Genomic DNA, 18,679 nt, shown 5'->3' on the forward strand with positions numbered 1-18,679 from the left:
CGAGGACAGCTGTGCGCTTCTTGGAGTGGTCAACTGGGAAATTACGGTGAGATGAGGCAAAGGCCTGGCATAGGCTTGGACGATGACCACCAGGGGGGCCAGAGCAGTACAGGAAGGTTGGTGCGGCGAAGGACCAAACTGGAGTATGCTCCTGACTATCTTTAGACTAAAATCAGCAAAGGCCTGGTTATCTGAAAAATTAGCTTAGCAGATTTTCTTGTGGTGTGAGGGGCTTTTGGATAATCTTTCCCTCCCCAGTCTGCTCATAAGATGACTGGAGCTGCTCTGACTGGTAATTATTAAACATGTTCAGTTCAGGAAAGCCGGACATTAGCAGGACTGTCACGTGGAAGCAGGAAGCAGCGTGACTGAGGGAAGAAGCACAACAAACACAGCCGTGGCTGTAGCAGTAAATGTGAAGCATAAAGTTAGATGGGTGTCAGAAATGGAGAAACGTGTTGATTTGTGGCAACAACATAAGTGTAAATACAAGGGCTGAACGATTTGCAAAAATAATCTAATTGCCATTTTTTTTCCCCGATATTGAGGTTTAATATGCAATCATTATTAGATTACTCAACTTGTGCATTTTTGAACAAATTCAACCATTAAATCATTGTATGTTATAACCTAGATTCAGTCAGGAACACTCATGTATTTTCTGTTTAATTGCAAAATGGATTTACAGTTTTACTTGTCAGAGAAGGCTGTTGTAAAAATGCTCCCTGGGTTAGTCAAGCAGCATGCTTTGACTTTCAGGGAGCACACGGCTAGAAACCCACATATAGATGGAAACATAAATGACAGTGTGTATTGAAAACAACAATTTCAGAAGCAATTAATCTGTAGTAGCATGAATCTGAATATGAGGCTGCAGCAAGCTTTAAGCTATAAAGGAGGCGGCTGGGGTGGAGGAGGTGAAGCTGTTAGCTGACTGCTGCTGGGGAGTGAACTAATGCTAAGCTTCATCAATGTTATATAGAAGGAACTAGTTTTTTTGCTCATATTGCAAATTTGATAAGGATTGCTTTATTGAAAATTATCATGTTTATACGGCTCATTTTGACTAAAAAAAAAAAAAAAAAACACAAAACGGAGAATTTTTGTAAACCAGTTTTTAAAAATTGGCACCGTAATGTTTGCATAATGTGCATAAATCTCTGCTGCTGCAAAAATGAGTGTATTAGACTGCTATTTGGACAAATTTCAAGTTTAAGCAATATTGCAACTTCTGCGATTTGTAAATTACAGCAGGCCATATTGCAATTTAATCTAATTTGCAATTTATTTCTCAGCCCTAGTTATTACATATTCTTTAAAACAGTGGTTCTCAACTGGTTTATCAGGGAGGCCAAACATGCATTTTATTTTTACTTCAATTTCCTGAGATTGCATAAAAATGTTGTGCATTATGTCTATAGGCTGTGGCCGAATTGTTGCATTGGAGAGGCTAACAAGGGTTTAGACTTACAGAAGCTTACTGGAAGATTGATGAGGAATAAGACAATATTTTGGTGTAAGATGCTAAACATGTAGCAGCAGTGACACCAGTAATGATACAGCCTAACGTTAGCAGCAATCAGACACCAGATTTTTGTCCGTCTTCTTGCTGTCGTTCTTCATCAGTCAACATCCTCGTAGATCCCCAACAGTAGTGAGACTGGCTGACTGGCTTCTTTTAAACAGAAGGCTGGTGTGTGAACTAGTGCTGCATGCCCTTCTGTGTTGTTATAGTTACATAGTGCTGAAAGCAGACGGCAGGGCTCTCTGTGGAACTGTAGCAATTCTCCCTGTGCTCCCTGACTGTCCTGTCAGACTAAAGAGTACCATTTTAAGGCTGAAATTTACAGAGTTCAGCTTTCAGAATCTTTTCTGCAAGAATGGCACCAGTAAGCTAAGCTAAAACACAAACTTACCAAACACAGGTTAAACAAATCCTGCATCACAGCAGAAAGGCAGCAGTCAAAGCACCAACAACCTGATGTAGCCTTCAAAAACATGTGGAGAGACCATCTCTCTGAGACCTAAATCCTCCTGCAACAGATTCCAGGCTGCAGGAGCAGCTTTCCTGAAACTCTTTCCCCCCAATAATTGCGGGAACATGCAATGTGATTTAGTTTCAGAGCAGATGCCGTAGCTTCAAGCCCTTTTAAATTCAGTCAACACTAACCATAAACTGTCAACCTCATTTTCACCAGTAATAAAATATGAAAAAACAGCACTGATGATAAATCATTTAGAAATTCAAAAAAGTAAAAATGATAAGTTTAAAAGCTCAAAACCTGAGATAAAATGTCCAACTTATTAAAAGGTCAAAGCGCGATATTAAACATGGAAAAATAATGTTTTTAAAGAGCAAATATATGAGTAGAATGTTGAAATCATAAGTTTGGAAGGTCAAAATATGAGATAAAATTCGAAATCATAAGCTTAGATGTCAAAATATGATTTAAGATTTTAAATTATGAGTGTGATAGGTCAAAATATGAGATTAAAAAGCCAACTTTAGGGGTTGAAAATGTCAACATATGAGCTAGAATTCAAAATAATGACTTAATAAGTTAAAAATATGAATTAAATTGAAAATTATGAATCTAAAAGTTCAAAATATGATATAAAAACTCAAAATTAAGAATTTAAAATGTCAAAATATGACAAAAAAATAAAATCATGAGTTTAAGATGACAAAAAATGGGCATTAAAAAGCCAAAATTATGAGTTTAAAAAGGTAAAAATATGACTTAAAATTTAAAATTGTGGATCTAAAAGATAAAAATGTGACATTTAAAGTCCAAATTATGAGTTGAAAAGGTCAAAGTTTGAAATAAAAAGCCAAAATCCTAGGTTTGAGTCATACTCTTGAGATGCAAAATTTTGACTTGTTATCTAATTTTTCTTACTTTTTCACTTTTTCAGATTATTATGGCTTAACAAGGAAATAATAAAGATTAAGTTTACTTTTTATACTGGAGTAAATCTTAAGACCTCATACTGGCGGGCCAGTTATAATAGAAATATGATATGATCTTGGCCCAGGTATAACCACTCCACGGGCCAGGTCTGGCCCCCGGGCCTTGAGTTTGACACCCCCGGTCTACAGTGAAGGAGCACTTGGAGCACAACCTCAGTGGTAAACTGAACTGAAAGATTTAAGGCAGTGAGAAGATGTATGCATTTATAAAACATCATGGATGATAAGAGGAGTGAAAGTAGACAAACAAGACTTATTTGAGTAGCTGAATATGAAGCAGAAAGGTGTTGAATCACCGTTATTTGCAGTGCTCATTGTAGTTTGGGGCTCTCTAACTGAAATGCTAACATTAGCATCCTAAAAGGCCAACAGACCCCCACATGGGCATCACATATGAGTCAACAAAGTGTTGAAATGCCCGCCTGCAGAGCCAAGCAGGAGGCATGACTACAAACATCTACAATGCATCAGCTTTGTACCTGTCCAAGGTCGTCTTCAGCATGGATGCACCGTGGTGTGTCAAGTTGTTCTCCCACATTATTTTCTGGTCATTATGTCCCAGTCTGTGGCATTTAAGCCCAGCAGGGAAAGAGAGGAGAGGGATGAATGTAATGGGAGAGAGAGAGAGAAGAGGAGAGAGGAACTCGACTCTTTCAGAGGAGGAAAAATCGATGCTACTGACAGAGATACGACTTTGTGTCCATTAGATGTATGAGCCACACAGACGAACACTGACACTTTAAGTCACAACAGAACAACCTCATCTATTAGTAAGGTTAGCCACCTTATCGACGCTGTTACCTGCAGGCAGTACTAATTACAGGAATGGATTCTGACTTCACTCACTAGGGTGATTATTAGAAAAGGATTTAGAGCAGCAAATGTATTTTTTTCCACTTTGGAATCGAACATTCAAACTTGATTTAGTTTAAACATGCATTTCATTTCCACAGAGTGCCCTCTTCTGCTTTCAGCACTGTGTAACTGTGGCAGCAGCTGGCGCTTCTCTTAAGGGAAGTGGATACAGCTTATTGCACAACAACCTCAATTCCAAAAAAGTTGGGGCACGGTGTAAAATGTAAACAAAACCAGAATGCTATAATTTGCAAATCTCATAAACCCATATTTATTCACAATAGAATATAAGCAACATATCAGATGTTGAAACTGAGACATTTCCCCATTTCATGAAAATATTAGCTCATGTTGAATTTGATGGCAGCAATGCATTTCAAAAAAGTTGGGACAGGGCACTTAAGACTGGAAAAGTAAGCTGGAGGAGCATTTTGGAACTAATTAGGTGAATTAGCAACAGGTCAGTAACATGACTGGGTATTAAAGGAGCATTTTAGAGAGGCAGAGTCTCTCAGAGGTAAAGATGGACAGACGTTTACCAATCTGTGGAAAAAGTGTGTCTAAAAATTGTGGAACAATTTCAGAAAAAATGTTCCTTCATGTAAAATTGCTAAAGGCTACATTTCGAAGAAAATAAAAATATTTTGAAAATACTTTTTTTGATTAGACCAGAATGTTCATACTGGTTCCTCTGAAAGTCTGGCCCCCACAATGTCTGCTAAGAATAAAGCTGCACTGTAAAAAAAGAAGTCCTAATTTTACGGTAGATAACTTTAAATTTTTACAATAGTTTTCTGCTTTTTTAAAAAACAGTATACAAAACTGTAAAAATACAGACATTGTCTGTAAATTAACAACATGCCTGTTATTTTAAGTATTATTCCATAATAAAAAAAAGGTTTATTTTTCTTCTTTTTACAGAAATTTTACTATATTATTTATACATAATCTTTTCTTTTTTCTTCAATTACACACAAAATCCTATAAAATTACAGCAACCAACTGTAAATAAATATGTAGCTTGTTATTTAAAGGTCTGTGTCCATAATTACAATACAGTGTTTTTCTCTGTAATATTATGGTAAATTTTAGTTTTATATATTTTTTTACTTTTACATTCCAATTTTGTAATTTAATATTTTCCTGTTATGTCAAGGTCTATGTCCATATTAACAATTTAATGTCTTTCTCTTTAATATTAAGGCACATTTTCTGTAATTCTATGTAATTCTATGTATACTTTGTTATATCAAGGTCTCAATCTATAATAACAAATTGTTTTTCTCTGTAATATTTATATATATATATATATATGCAAAGACTAAAAGTGGTGAAGCGGTGGGGGCGGGATGGAATGCAGTAACCACACTGAAACAACTGCTATTGGCTGTCACCATGTTGCTTTGATCATGATTGGTTAAAAAGACCGTCTGTCTGGCCAATGACAACTGTGCGCCGTAGTTTCAAATTACAGGAGGACCGGTGAGTCTTATGGTGAGTCTTAACGTCAGTGCTGCTACTTGGTTCGTCCTTCCTGAATTATTAGCCTGGATGATTTCCCAGATTATTTTACACCTGCCAGTCAATTTCTTATTTTGAGCTAATTTTACTCGTGAGATGTCACCGGGTAAGAAAACTGGAGCGTGGACATGGTGGAAGGGGTCAGGCAGGATCTGTTTGGCTATCTGGACTTCAACCTAAAACATTATCCCGCTACACTAAAAAAAAATGATTTTTGACTGTCATAGGTATTAGTTAAACAAATTAAATTGGTTTTACTCAATTTAACATATTCCTAAACTTTAGTTATTCTAAATAGATAAAACCAATGTGATTTGTTTACATAACGGTTCAGTCAGTAGGTGGCAGTATACATCTGTAATGTTGTATTGTGGTCTGCAGGTAAGGCCAAAGAACAAGAATAGTTGTTGTTTCTTTGGAGGAATGTTGACTCCTTTTTGTCTCTCCCAGCCAGCATTTACTTGATACTTAAACTTTTTAGTAATCATTACTTATTCTTCCGTGTTTTGTCAAAAAAATGTTGACATTACTAATCAGATTAGTTGTTTGTACTATTCAGCTGAAAGATGCAAGGCGATGATCATGTTAAGCTGTGATAACTAAATATGTTTAGTTCTTTAAGGGGAGGGGCTATTTCAAAATTTTCAAAAAATCCATGGTTGAGACTGTCAGTGCATCTGTTGGCACCAGCAGGCAATGCTTCTATCATGACTTCCACACGTAGTGAAACCAATGCTTTGCCACACCATGTCTCCACCCCACCAGGGAGGGAGTGATTGGCTGATCCAGATAACTGGCTGGGTCCGGGAATGTTTTTAAAGGTCTCTTCACTATTGGGAGAAAAGGCTAATGGTGGAAGTCTGCATGGTGCATTTTCTTTTCCACACTTCACAAAAACACTTCTCACTAAAAACATCAACTAATGAGCTAAACATGCATAATTTTTCATAATGTTCACGTTCATTGCAAAGTTGTTGTTATTAGTTGATGTTTTTTAGTGAGAAGTGTTTTTGAAGTGTGACACCATGAGTGAGGGGGTCAATGTTGCAGACCACCCTGTCTGTATGTGACCATATCTGCGGTTGAGAATAAATAATAGCTGTTCATGCTTCCTGTGTGAGAGCTTGTTAAAGTCATTGAACTTGTCTGACAGCTGTTCCTCATCACTGTTTGCCACAATATGAAACTAGAAAAGCACTCAGAAAACAGACTTCCACTTCCATTAGTCTTATCTCCCAATAGTGAAGAGTCCTTTAAAAACATTACTGGATGCAGACAGTGGTCCAGATCAGCTGATTACTCCCTTCCTCCCTCCCTGCCGGGGTGGAGACACGGTGTGGCAAAGCATTGCCTTCATGTAGAAGGCATGTTGTAACATTGCCTGCCGGTGCCAACAGATGCACTGACAGTCTCACCCATGGTTTTTTGAAGGTTTTTGATTGCATTAATGAAGGTGAAAAAAATGTAAAATAACAGTATTTTTCCATAAAACATTTATTGAAAATTTCTGTAAATTTAATGATTTTGCACGTCTTTTGAATTACAATCTTTTACCTTAAATTTACAGTTTTTGTTTGGCAGCCGCTGCTGCCAGTCATTTGACTGTTTTTTTACGATTTTTTTTTTTTTCTTTTTTTTACAGTGTGGCCCTTAGACAGATCTAGTTGATGAACCCTGGGCTAGAGCATTGGTTCCCAACCTGGGGTCTGGGCACCCCTAGGGGAGGTGCCAAAGATTTCAGGGGGGTTGTGGGATGGTATTTTTTATTGAATCATGATTAGCAACATAATGTTTTCAGGCCAACTGTAAATATTTCTCTAAATGAAGAGAATCTGTTAATTTTAAGGAAAAAAGTCAAAATTTTTAGGGGAAAGTGAGATTTTTAAAGTTGTTTATTTACAAGAGAGAAACTCAGAATTTCAGATTTTTCTGGCATGCTGGTGTTTGCCATGTTACCATATTTCCAATGGAGATTGAAAACTGACCTTTAAAAATGCTGAACGGCCTCAGCTGGAGGTGAATATGTGGCAAATGATCTGAGGTTCCTGTTACAAAAAAAGGATTAAAAATTAAATAAAGTGGATTTATACTGAAGCATCCCTAACACCTCCTATTTTCATGCACCTTGCCAGTTATTTATCTTTTATTTTTAGAAGCCTGAAAACTGGAACGAGAATAAACACCAGAATGGCTTACTGGCTCTGAGTCGAGATGCTGGGAATCTGCCTCCCTCTCTCTGTCTCACTCAATCTGACACACAGGAGCGCACGCTCACTCACAGTGAGGCTAGACCTCCCCAGCTGGCGTCCGAGGTGATAATCAGGGCATTACGGCTGTACCTTCTGTGCAGAAAGGAGCTCTCCGGCCCTCTCTGCCTTCTGTTGACAGACAGCCTGACTTCATGTCAGCGCTGAGAGCATCCCATAAACCCAGTGGACTCTGTGGACTCACTGTGAACCCGGCAGACTGCTTTATAGAGCACAAGACTGACAGATGAGCTGAGAGGCATGAGATCAGTTCAATGTTAAATGGAGTGGCTGTTAAGTCTTAGCCCATAACTGTCCATGAATTTCAAATGCACCCTGAGATTTTGTCAATGCCAGCTTGCTGCTGCATCCTTGTTTGGTTTCCTCAAAGAAGTCCTGTCTTTTTTATCTTCCTCTTTTCAGCACCAACAGTCACAGCCACAGCCAATCCGCATAATCCCGTCCCAGTCGGCACAGCCCACCTCGCTGCCCAAACCCGTGCCTTCCATCCAGCACGCCCCGCGGCCTCCTCTGCCTCCGCATACCCCCCATGCTGCCAGCCTGCCGAGCTGTCCAGGGCGAGGGAAGATGGCCAAGTTCCTTAACCCGGAGGAGATGACCTCACGGGACTACTACTTTGACTCCTACGCCCACTTTGGGATCCATGAGGTATGCACATGTGCACTGTTAGGTATCTCTTTGTCCCATGCCACTAGAATGGATCTTAAACATGCCTGATGACTCTCACCATATAATGGTTAACCCCCAGTTTAAACTTATGGACAGAGGTGTCAACCAGGAGTCCATCCACTCCCACTGAAATCTCTGTAGTGCCTGACGTTAGCAGTGTAGTTATATGGAGTATACCCACTGATATTTTAGTCTCTATAGAGTATTCCTACTACTAAACCCCCTCTCATAGGAAATACAAGTCAGCTAATTTCACTAGTGCTTTTCTTTCATACACATTTCCCTCGACACAGCTAACAATTGTGGGATAAATGCAAGTTGTAGTCTGATTTAGCCTGTAGATCAGGGGTCATCAAGTACATCTGCACAAGGGCCGGATTTAGTCTCAACAGAAACTCTGGGGGCCGGACTTTCAAATACACAAAAATTAAAGAAATGTTTTATATTATTTTAGCCGTCACCAGTGAGATCTATCCCTGTTATCTATAACGCAGCAGGCCACAAGGAGACAGGCCTGACAACAGAATAGACCGGACCCCTGAAAATCACAGAGAATGGGCCCTCCCCAGTCATTGAACACCAATGTTAACCAATTTTTGACACTTTTAACCCTTTTTTGATACTTTTTGCCCCCTTTTGCCTCTTTAACACAATTTTAAAAAGATTTTAACCCCATTTAAAACACTTTTCATGCATGTTTATCCCATTTGTGACACTTTTTAACCCCTTTTCATGACAATTTTTCAACAATTTTTGCAACTTTTAAACCAATTGTTCCCACTTTTAACCCATTGTTGATACTTTTTGCCTCTTTAACCAAATTTTTGAAAGATTTTTTTTTTTCAAAGATTTATTTTTGCGCTTCTCCTTCCTTTATTTGATAGAGGAAGGACGTTGGATAGACTTGCAAACAGGGAAGAGAGTGGGGAGAGACATGCAGTAAGGGCCCACAGGCCGCCCATGTACATGGGTAGCGCCCTGAACTACTTGACCATCTGTGCTCCCAGTTTTTGGAAGATTTTAACCCACATAAAACACTTTTCCTGCTTTTCTTATCCCCTTTGTTACACTCTTAAAAATTTTTGCCACTTTTCTAGTTTTTCCACTTTTTAATCCATTTTTTATTACTTTTTAAAACTTTTTTAACAACTTTTAAACCAATTTTTGCCACTTTTAACCCATTGTTGATACTTTTGCCCCTCGTTGCCTCTTTATAACAATTTTTGAAAGATTTGAACCCAATTAAAACCCTTTCCTGCATGTTTTATCCCCTTTGTGCCACTCTTTTATCAATTTTTCCACTTATTAACCCCTTTTCATTACTTACTTGCACTACTTATTTGTCATTTGTAACCAATTTTTATACCTTTTGTGCCCTTTTTCCTCTTTTACCTTTTTTTGCCATAATTAACCTCTTTTCACCACTTTATCTGGTCATTTTTGCAGCACTTCTGCCGACCTTAACCCTTTTTAAAATACTAATAATGACAGTAAATCTCTGAAAAACAGATCAAATGTTAAGTCATTCTAAAACTGTTTCAATGTTATTTTCAGTGCCGGATGGATTTAACAGCTGCAGACATTTAAAGCCAAAAGATTCTCTTAAAATCTTCTTTTCCTCCTTTTCTGAATTTAGCGGTCTTTCGGGGGCCGGACAGGAAGCTTTGTTTATGATAGAGGAGTGGAGTCAGGGTGTTAAAACACCTCCAGTTTGGTGGATATGGTCCAAATCCAGACTGATTAGTTGCATTGGTGCATAATTGCGTCACATTTTGTCTCACATAGGGGTATTTAGAAGCAGACCAAAACTTCTTATGTGTGAGGAAAATGCTGCATAATGATTCAGAATTTCTGCAGTTTTTGAAGACGTATACTGAAAATAGGAGTATGAAGCTCCAACATGGGATAAATAAATCTGATATAAATAATTCTGAGTCACAAATACATATCAAACAAATGAAAAAAGAGTGTGATATTGATATAGTGTGATAGTTTTTTATGTTAAAAAAAGACGGCAAGTAGAAAGCCTGTTTAAAAGTATTTGCCCGCTTCCTGGGTTGAAACCACAAATCCTTTAAATCAGGGGTGCCAAACTCAAGGCCAGGGGTCAGATCCCCCAAGATCATGTGATTTTTTTTTTTATATCTGCGAGCCTTTAAACTTATTTTTTTACATTTTTTTTTTACCTCAAACTCATTTATCATCAGTGCAAAGTTTTTTTTTCATGTTTTATTACTGGTGAAATGAGGTTGACAGTTTATGGTTGAAAAGGTGACCCTGTTAGGCCCTCGGGTTGGACCTGAATCCAGAATCCAGCCCCTGCTGTGACTGAGTTTGACACCCCTGATTTAAATAGAACCTGTCTGATGAAGTGAAATTCAAGAACAGATGAGAAACAAAGTCACTGACATCTATCAGTCTAGAAAGAGTAACAAAGACATCCCTAAGGCTTTGGGACTCCAGCCAATCATGGTGAGAGCCATTACCCACAAATGGGGAAAAACTCCCCATGTTGGTGGTGAACCTTCCCAGGAGTGGCCGTCCTACCAAAATGACTCCAAGAGAACATGAACAACTCATCCAGGGGGTCCCAATAGAACCCAGAACAACATCTAAAGACCTGCAGGCCTCACTGACTCAGTTAAGGTCAGAGTTCATGATTCAACAATAAGAAAGAGACTGGGCAACGGCGGCATCATGGGAGAGTTCCAAAGCCAAAACCACTGCTGAGCAAAGAGAACCCAAAGGCTCATGTTAAAAAACGACACCTGTGCTATTGTCTCCTAGGTTCTTTCAGGTCCTCCTGTGGTTTTTAACATAGATTTATCTGGTTATGGTCGCTGGTGTAATCCACAAAGCTAACTCCATCCTGCAGTTAGGCCAAATCAAGGTAGGCCTATTTTCCACCACAATGGAGCCGCACCAGAGTGGGTAGGTCAGTAGAGTTAGTCCACAACAGAGTTCAAGGGTGTCAAAGCCCCCTTAGACCAGGAACAAGGTAAATAACAAGCAAAATATATAAAACGGTTGTAGCTGCCCTGAAAGACATGATGAATTTGTACAAAAAAGAAAGAAATTAGTACACAGAGTGGTGTATAAGATTTGAACCAGGGACCCTCTTGCTGTGAGGCAACCTCTGCAGACATGCAGCTCCAAAATAACTAGGATTAAGATTTTTTTTTAATGTATCAGACTTTTCCAGTGTAAACCTAAACTTAGGGACTGTATATATGTTTCTTCCTGTGTATGTGTGTTATTTTTCAGTGTTTTCTTTATGTCATTTTAATATTTTCATGTTTGAATCTGTTTATTCAAAGCTCAGCTTCTCCTTAACACAGAAGACTAAAGTAGAAATAACTGCGCCCGTGTAACGGAGCATGTCTGACCTGAAAACTGCTCCTTTTTCATGAAACATATTTTGTGAATGTAGGTCAGGTGTGTCCTGTCATTTCTGAATTTTCTTCACACCGTGTAGCAGGAACAGAGATTCAGACGGGAGATGCAGACAGACTCAGCCTGCAGGCTCAGGGGGTTTATTCAGATTCACCGACTCAGGATTTGAATGTTGAGCTGAATGTCTAAGAGTGAGATTAGGTTTTATTTTTCAGGTATCACAGCAAATCCAGACCTCCGCTCCACTGCCTGTGTTTTTAATTTTTAAAGAAAAGATGCCACTCTCCTCATATTTTCTAGCTGTGTCAACAGTTTCCTGACTCCGTGTTCTCCATACTCCCCAGGAGATGCTGAAGGACGAAGTGAGGACTCTCACCTATAGGAACTCCATGTACCACAACAAACACATCTTCAAGGACAAAATAGTGCTGGATGTGGGGAGCGGGACGGGGATCCTGTCCATGTTTGCTGCCAAGGCAGGAGCAAAGCACGTGTACGGGGTAAGACGAGGTTTCTTTCTGCTGCTCTATGGTTCTGTCTGACTGTGGGAGGTGGGCACGGCTTACCCGCATCACTAGGAAGTTCTGATTCTTGTGATTCCAGCTATTTTAATTCCTTTACATCAGTGTGAATACCAACAAACCAATAATGATTTATAGAGTTATTTAAAATACTATTAGATGCTGCTTTCGTTATCATAATATCCTAACAAAACTGGCCCTGCTGCATCAAAGAGTCCTCATAATCAGTAAAATATTGAATGCAAACCCATAGGATATCTTCATATCTACAAATTATAGAAACTTTTTTTATGAACTGCAAATTTCTTCTTCCTTGCAGCGCTCCAGAAGTTTATAACTCTATATGCATGTCAAGCAGAATTTCACAATAAAAGCCCCCCAGGTAGAGACAGATTTTTTGAACATTTACTATTAATGGCTGACAAGTAAATTTCAGCAGATAAAATGTGAGTCATTTTACAACTATTTGAATATTTATTGCTTTTGGGGTAGATTTAACAGCTGCAGACATTTAAAGCCAAAAGATACTTTTCCTGCTTTTCTGAATGATCTCCTGGGGGCCAGACAGGAAGCTTGATGATCAGCGTTCTAGAGGACTTGGCTGCCATTTTTTCCAAAGAACCCTGAAAGGTGGGCTCGCCACACCACAGCCCACTTTTACACTTTAGGTCAGCCCATCTCAGATTGGCTTGGCTGAGAGAAGTGGGCGGGGCTTCCAGATGTTTTTGCTTTGCATGATAGAGTCCTAACCAATATTTCAGACGCAGGAAAAGACTGTGTGAACTGACATTGGTTTTCTGAGGTGTTAAAAGTGTTTTTTTAATATTCCACAACTTTTCAGTCTCTCCTTGCACCTGTCCCAACTTTTGTGGAACACGCTGCAGGTATCAAATTCAGAATGTGTGCACATATCCACAAAAATATAAAGCTGATTAGTTTTGTCCTTGTGCTGTTACAGAATAAACTGAACATTTTTCAAATCAATGCGGTCTGTTAACTTTTAAATCTGTGGTTTTCAAACGTTTTCTGGCCAAGGCACACCTAAGGTTAAGCCAAAATCTCAAGGCACACCATATTTAAATGGATACAAAATAGACTTTTTAAATAATGTTGTAGTCAAGGTGGCCAATAAGGGGAGATAAAGGGATGAGATTTCTGGGGCCCAGCCAACTGGGGGATCATGGAGATGGTAAAAGTGGGCAAAAGGTGGCAGAAATGGGTTAAAAGTGATGATAAACATGGCAAAATTGGGCAAAAAGTGGCAAAAAATAGTCAATAATAGGTGAAAATTGGTAAGAAAACAAAAGGCCAAACAATGGGTCGAAATTAGAAAAAACTTGTTTGAAAGTGTCAAATTAGTGGCAAAATGGGTTACAAGTGGCCTAAAGGGTTAAATGTTGTTAAAAGGTGGTAAAATGGGTTAAAAGTGAAAAGAAGAGCAAAATTGGGCAAAAAAGGTGGGCAAATGAGGGCAAATACTGGCAAAAAGGTGGCAAAAATGGATTGAAAGTGTCAAAAATGTTGCAAAATAGATCATAAGTGGCGGAAAAGTGGCAAAAAAGGGTTAGCGTTGCTAAAAGGTGATAAAAGGGGTTAAAAGTGATCAAGAGGGACTAAAAAAATGGCCAAATGATAGCAAAATTTTGCAAAAAGTTGCTTAAAGGTAGCAAAAACAGGTTAAATGTGGCAAAACGTTTCAAAAAAGTGGCAAAAAATGGGTCAAAAGTAGTAATAAGAAGTGGCAAAAATGCTAAAAAAAGAAATAAAAAGCAGCAAAATGGTTTAATATGTCAAAAGAAGTGGCAAAAATAGGTAGAAAAACTGGTTATGTTGGTTAAAAATAGCATGAATTATTAATTTTAATACCAATTTCAACCCAATAATGGCTTGCCATGCTTTTCAGCTCCTAATGAGGTAACTGTTAGCCAGGATGCTAGCACCAGTGCTACTGATCCAAGACACCTGCACTGATATCATCAATAAATCCCAGCAGGGGAGGTCCCATTCTCTGGGGTTGTCCAGGGGTCCAGCCAGATCTGGGGGCAGGCCTGGTTACAGTACTTGCCATTAAGTTGTAGTAATAACGTTTTGTACAAATTCCCACGGCACACTTAGACTTGCCTTAAGGCAAACTAGTGTGCCTTGCCACTCCATCTGAGAACCACTGATTTAAACCAATGTCCCAACTTTTTTGGGTTTGATATCATTACTGTGACTACTTGCCATCATGGCAGATACTTTTCTCAGGATGAAGTGTACTTGAACTTTATACATTGTCTGTTGTCTTTGAGAAGGCGGGGTTAATGAGCTGCAGCCAGCAGTGGGGGCTCTAAATGTTCCGGCTTCACTCCCAGGCAGCTGTTGCTCCGTCCATCCTGATATACAGTCTCCATGTGATCATGCTGAACTATCACGGTCTGATCATTGTGGATCCCTAATCAACAAGCTGCTCACCCTTCCTGTATAAAGCAGCGCTCTGTGGATCTGCATGTTAACATCCATGCTGGTGCTAATCTGGTCTGAATATCTCGTCTGACAGGCTGGTGATGAACGTGAGTCCTCTCAGGCTGGCTGACAGGCTGAGCCGTGCAGATATGAGACCTCTGTGTGTTTTTGTGTGCAGGTACAGAGGTAATCACCAGTCAGAGCATGTCTGAAATATATTCTCTGGATGCACAGGAAGTCAGGATTACCAGTAGCAACTTATTTTTGTTCTGCTTCAGCGGAGGGATGATTAACTTTGCATGGCTAAGAGACTTTTTCTGAGCGACTTGTTGACATTTATGTGTGCGACTTTCCTTTACATCTCTACGTCCCTCCCTCTTCTGCTTTTGCTCCTCTTTTCTGTCCCTTATTTTGTAGCTGAAATATGTCTTCAGTCTGTGTTTGTGCCCCACACAGAGCTCCTGCTGCCTGTCTTGAGGGTTTAATCTTCATAAATACAAGGCAAAGATTTCAGGGATTAAGTTCACCTTGGACTTGCAGCAAGGCCCAACACGTTTATCACCCTAAAAGTTATAAAAAGCACATGAAGGATGGGCTGGAGAGGTGTAAGGGCCGGGCTCAGGGCCAACAACAACAGCGCTCTATCATACGGACCTCATTACTTTACGAAGACAAATGATAACCTCTTTCTGGATCCAGAGAGTTCCCATAAAACACCCCAGAGCTGAATCCCATATGGATCACAGCCATTTAATCATGGACACACATCTAATACTCCATGCTTTTAACATGAGAAGATCTCAAATTAAAATCTAACTCTTAAAACTGACCTATAACATCAATAATGTTTTGTCTAATAATCAACCAGTGTATAAAATACATTCCTTCACATGCAACTGCAAGGAAGTCAGAGATTTTCCCGTCAACAGTCCATAATATCACAAAAAGAAATCTCTGCTTATAGGAGGCAAGGTTGCAAAGCAACATTATGTAAGTTTAGACTCAAAAATGCAAAGTGAAGCATCTACCAACAACATCCAGAGGTCCCGCCCACTTCTATTGGCCCATGTATGCTGTCGGATGAATCCATATTTCAGATTGTTTATGGAATAATGGCTAACAAGTCCTCTGAAAAAGAACCATCCAGATTGTTATCAATGCAAAGTTCAAGAGCCAGCTGTCATGGTATTGATACCCATGGCGTGGGTACTTAACTTTGCAAAGCAGATGGATACGCCCATTTCCTTGTTTCTCACCGGTGAATCCATCTTGTAAAGCTCCCATCTGAACCGTTTGGGCCCGGTTAGAAAGTGACAGGACCAATCAGCAACAAGGGGCAGTACTTTCAGGCACGGCAGAGTCATGACATAAACAAGCAGCAGCAAGAGGCCGGTACAATTATGGCGGAAAAGCTTAGCGTGGATGCTGCCAAAGCGCCAGTTTTATCAGAACTTGACAACATTTCTTCGTTAAAAGAAGAACAGAGAACAGCAGTGAGTTGTTTTCTTCCCAAAAACGACAAAAGTCAAGTACTTACATGTCTATAGTCACCATGTTTCACGTCATTCGCCATAACTGCGCACGCGCATCTCGATAGCTGCTATGTCACGTGTTTTGTTGCCTGTAGAGATGTGACAGACACAACGTTCATCCAATCACACTCCGAGTTTTTTTCAAAGCCTCTGCCTTTTCTCTAACGTTTCCTATTGAAGCTTTCCCAGATGGATGTGTGAAACAAATCCATCTGGCGTGTCAGGTTAGTGTGAAGATACCATTAATACTAAAATGTACATGCAGGTTTTAGATCAACATATGCTTCTATGTAGATGTTGTTTTCAGGGAGACAATGGCATGTCACACCCTGCACGGGTTACAACAACATGGCTTCACAGTGAAAGGGGCGGTGCCAATACTGGCTGGCATGCAGTGCAGACAGCTGAAGACAGGAGTTTTCAAAGTGTCAGAGAGTGAGAGATAAGATAAGATAAGATAAGATAAGATAAGATAAGATAAGATAAGATAAGATAAGATAAGATATTCCTTTATTAGTCCCACAGGGGGAAATTCCAATTTACAGCAGCAAAAAGTATCTTAGACAAAGCAGGCCATTGGCTACAGAAACACAACAGAGATAGAGAACAAATAAAAGTAGTATTATAAGAGCATTAATAAATACAAAAATATGGAATATAAAAACGTTGACTTACAAATTATAAATAGTATTTACAAACAGTTATGTACAGGTTGGGTATATTACAGATCGGGTGTGGTGGAGATATTAATATGTACACCTATATACATACATATATACACAAATATATATATACAAACGTGTACAGATTACACATATAATTAGTTATTGCACAGATTATTTTGAGCAGTTTCTGTTGTGGAGCCTAACAGCTGCAGGAAGGAAAGACCTGTGATACTTCTCCTTCACACACTTTGGGTGGATCATCCTGTCACTAATGGAGCTCCTTAGTGCAGTGAGTGTGTGTTGGAATACTGCCTGATTTTTGTGCTTTATGCTCTGTTTTAGTGGGATCTCTGAGTTTGCATTAATGCAGTTGATGCGGGTTTGCATTACTGCAGTTCATCCTCCACCTTCAGCCTTGCATAGTACATGCTTTTGGTGCCAAAACACCTGCACATGCAGTGGCTGTCTTCTTGTTTACGGCACTAAATGTCTGTTACCTTCAGTGACCTAAAGTCCTTTTACTACCTGTCAAAAACTTCCCTAGACTTAGTGCTTTATCTCTGTATTCCCCTAGAGTTAACATAGCCTGATGCTGTCATCAGCTTGTTCATCTTTGCAAATTAAACACTGTGTCTGCTGAGCATCATCAGGACTAATGCAGTAAGATCCAAACTTTTATAGTCAACTCTGTAGTATAGTTTCTGTAGTAAATATAGATCTGTTCATTTTGTCCCACAGACAGCAGAAGATAGCATAACAACTCACTTTCTGGTTTATGGTTCTGCGACTCCCCTGATGTCCTTGGGCACCCCCCAGGGGAGGCCCGCCTCGCTCTTTGAAAACCAGCATAAGATAAAAATTCAAAAAGACAATTCCACTTTCAGCGCTTACACAGTTAGTCTCTTCAGTCCAAAGGGTGATTAACAGTGGTAAACATGGTCCTGTCCCAACTTTTTTGGAATGCATTGCAGACATCAAATTCAGAAACATGCAAAACAATAAAAGTTAGATTTTTTTCATCGCTGTATTCTGTTTTATTCACATCCAACTTTTTTGAAAGTGCTTTTCTTATTAGACTTTCTGGTATTGATGCAGGTTTGATATTTGTGTCATTGCTGTTAAAAAGGAGATCAATTGCAGAATAAAAAAGCATAAACTCATTTTAAACATCTGCTCGTTTCATATTGATCGTTTAAGCTCGTGGATGTTTTGGTTCACTTTTTTTTCTGCTTTTGTCGACTTTTTACCAACAATCAAACGTTTAGTGAGGTGAGATGATGATACTTTGAAATATCTTGCGTCATTATTTTCCTACTTGTGTTTTTGTCCGTTTGAGATCAAAAAGAGTTAAATCTCTTCTTTTTCTCCTTGTGCTGGTGATGCAACCTGATTTTTAAATCTGTTAAAACATTCTAACTTGTGCAATCTTTCCCAGCTGTATGCAAGCAGTCCTGAATGTTTAATAATCACATTTTTGTCATACAAGTTTGAGTAACTTTATGACCTTCAGCAATCATAGCTGTAAGGCAGTTTTAAATTCTACTGAAATCTGGGACATTGTTGGTTAGGCTGTGTGCTTCATGTGCTGAGGCTGTAGTCATCATCTCCTCCTGATTTCCTGCTAGATTATTAGCATTTTCTCCAAAAATAGTCACAAAATCCTGGAAATAAAAAGGATGCACTGAAGCATCTGATTACCATCACTGTCAGCTGATATCAGCCCTGTAGATCAGGGGTCATCAACTATATTTGAACAAGGGCCAGCTTTATTCTTAGCAGGCACTTTGGTGGCCGGACTTCCAGAAGAGCAAATGTGAAAATTTTAGTCTAAATAACAGAT

The 18,679-nt window shown here is 39.2% G+C and overlaps 1 protein-coding gene across 1 annotated transcript in view; it reads left to right on the plus strand.

Annotated features, from left to right (window-relative positions):
• LOC121515372 (protein arginine N-methyltransferase 8-B) overlaps positions 1-18,679 on the plus strand; it is a 70,850-nt gene that overhangs the window by 8,472 nt on the left and 43,699 nt on the right. Inside the window, exons 2-3 of the mRNA XM_041796093.1 lie at positions 8,017-8,262; positions 12,021-12,176. Of these exons, the coding sequence (XP_041652027.1) occupies positions 8,017-8,262; positions 12,021-12,176 (402 nt within the window). The remainder of the gene's footprint in view (positions 1-8,016; positions 8,263-12,020; positions 12,177-18,679) is intronic.

This window comes from Cheilinus undulatus, linkage group 9, assembly GCF_018320785.1.
Source record: "Cheilinus undulatus linkage group 9, ASM1832078v1, whole genome shotgun sequence".
Lineage (NCBI taxonomy): Eukaryota > Metazoa > Chordata > Actinopteri > Labriformes > Labridae > Cheilinus > Cheilinus undulatus.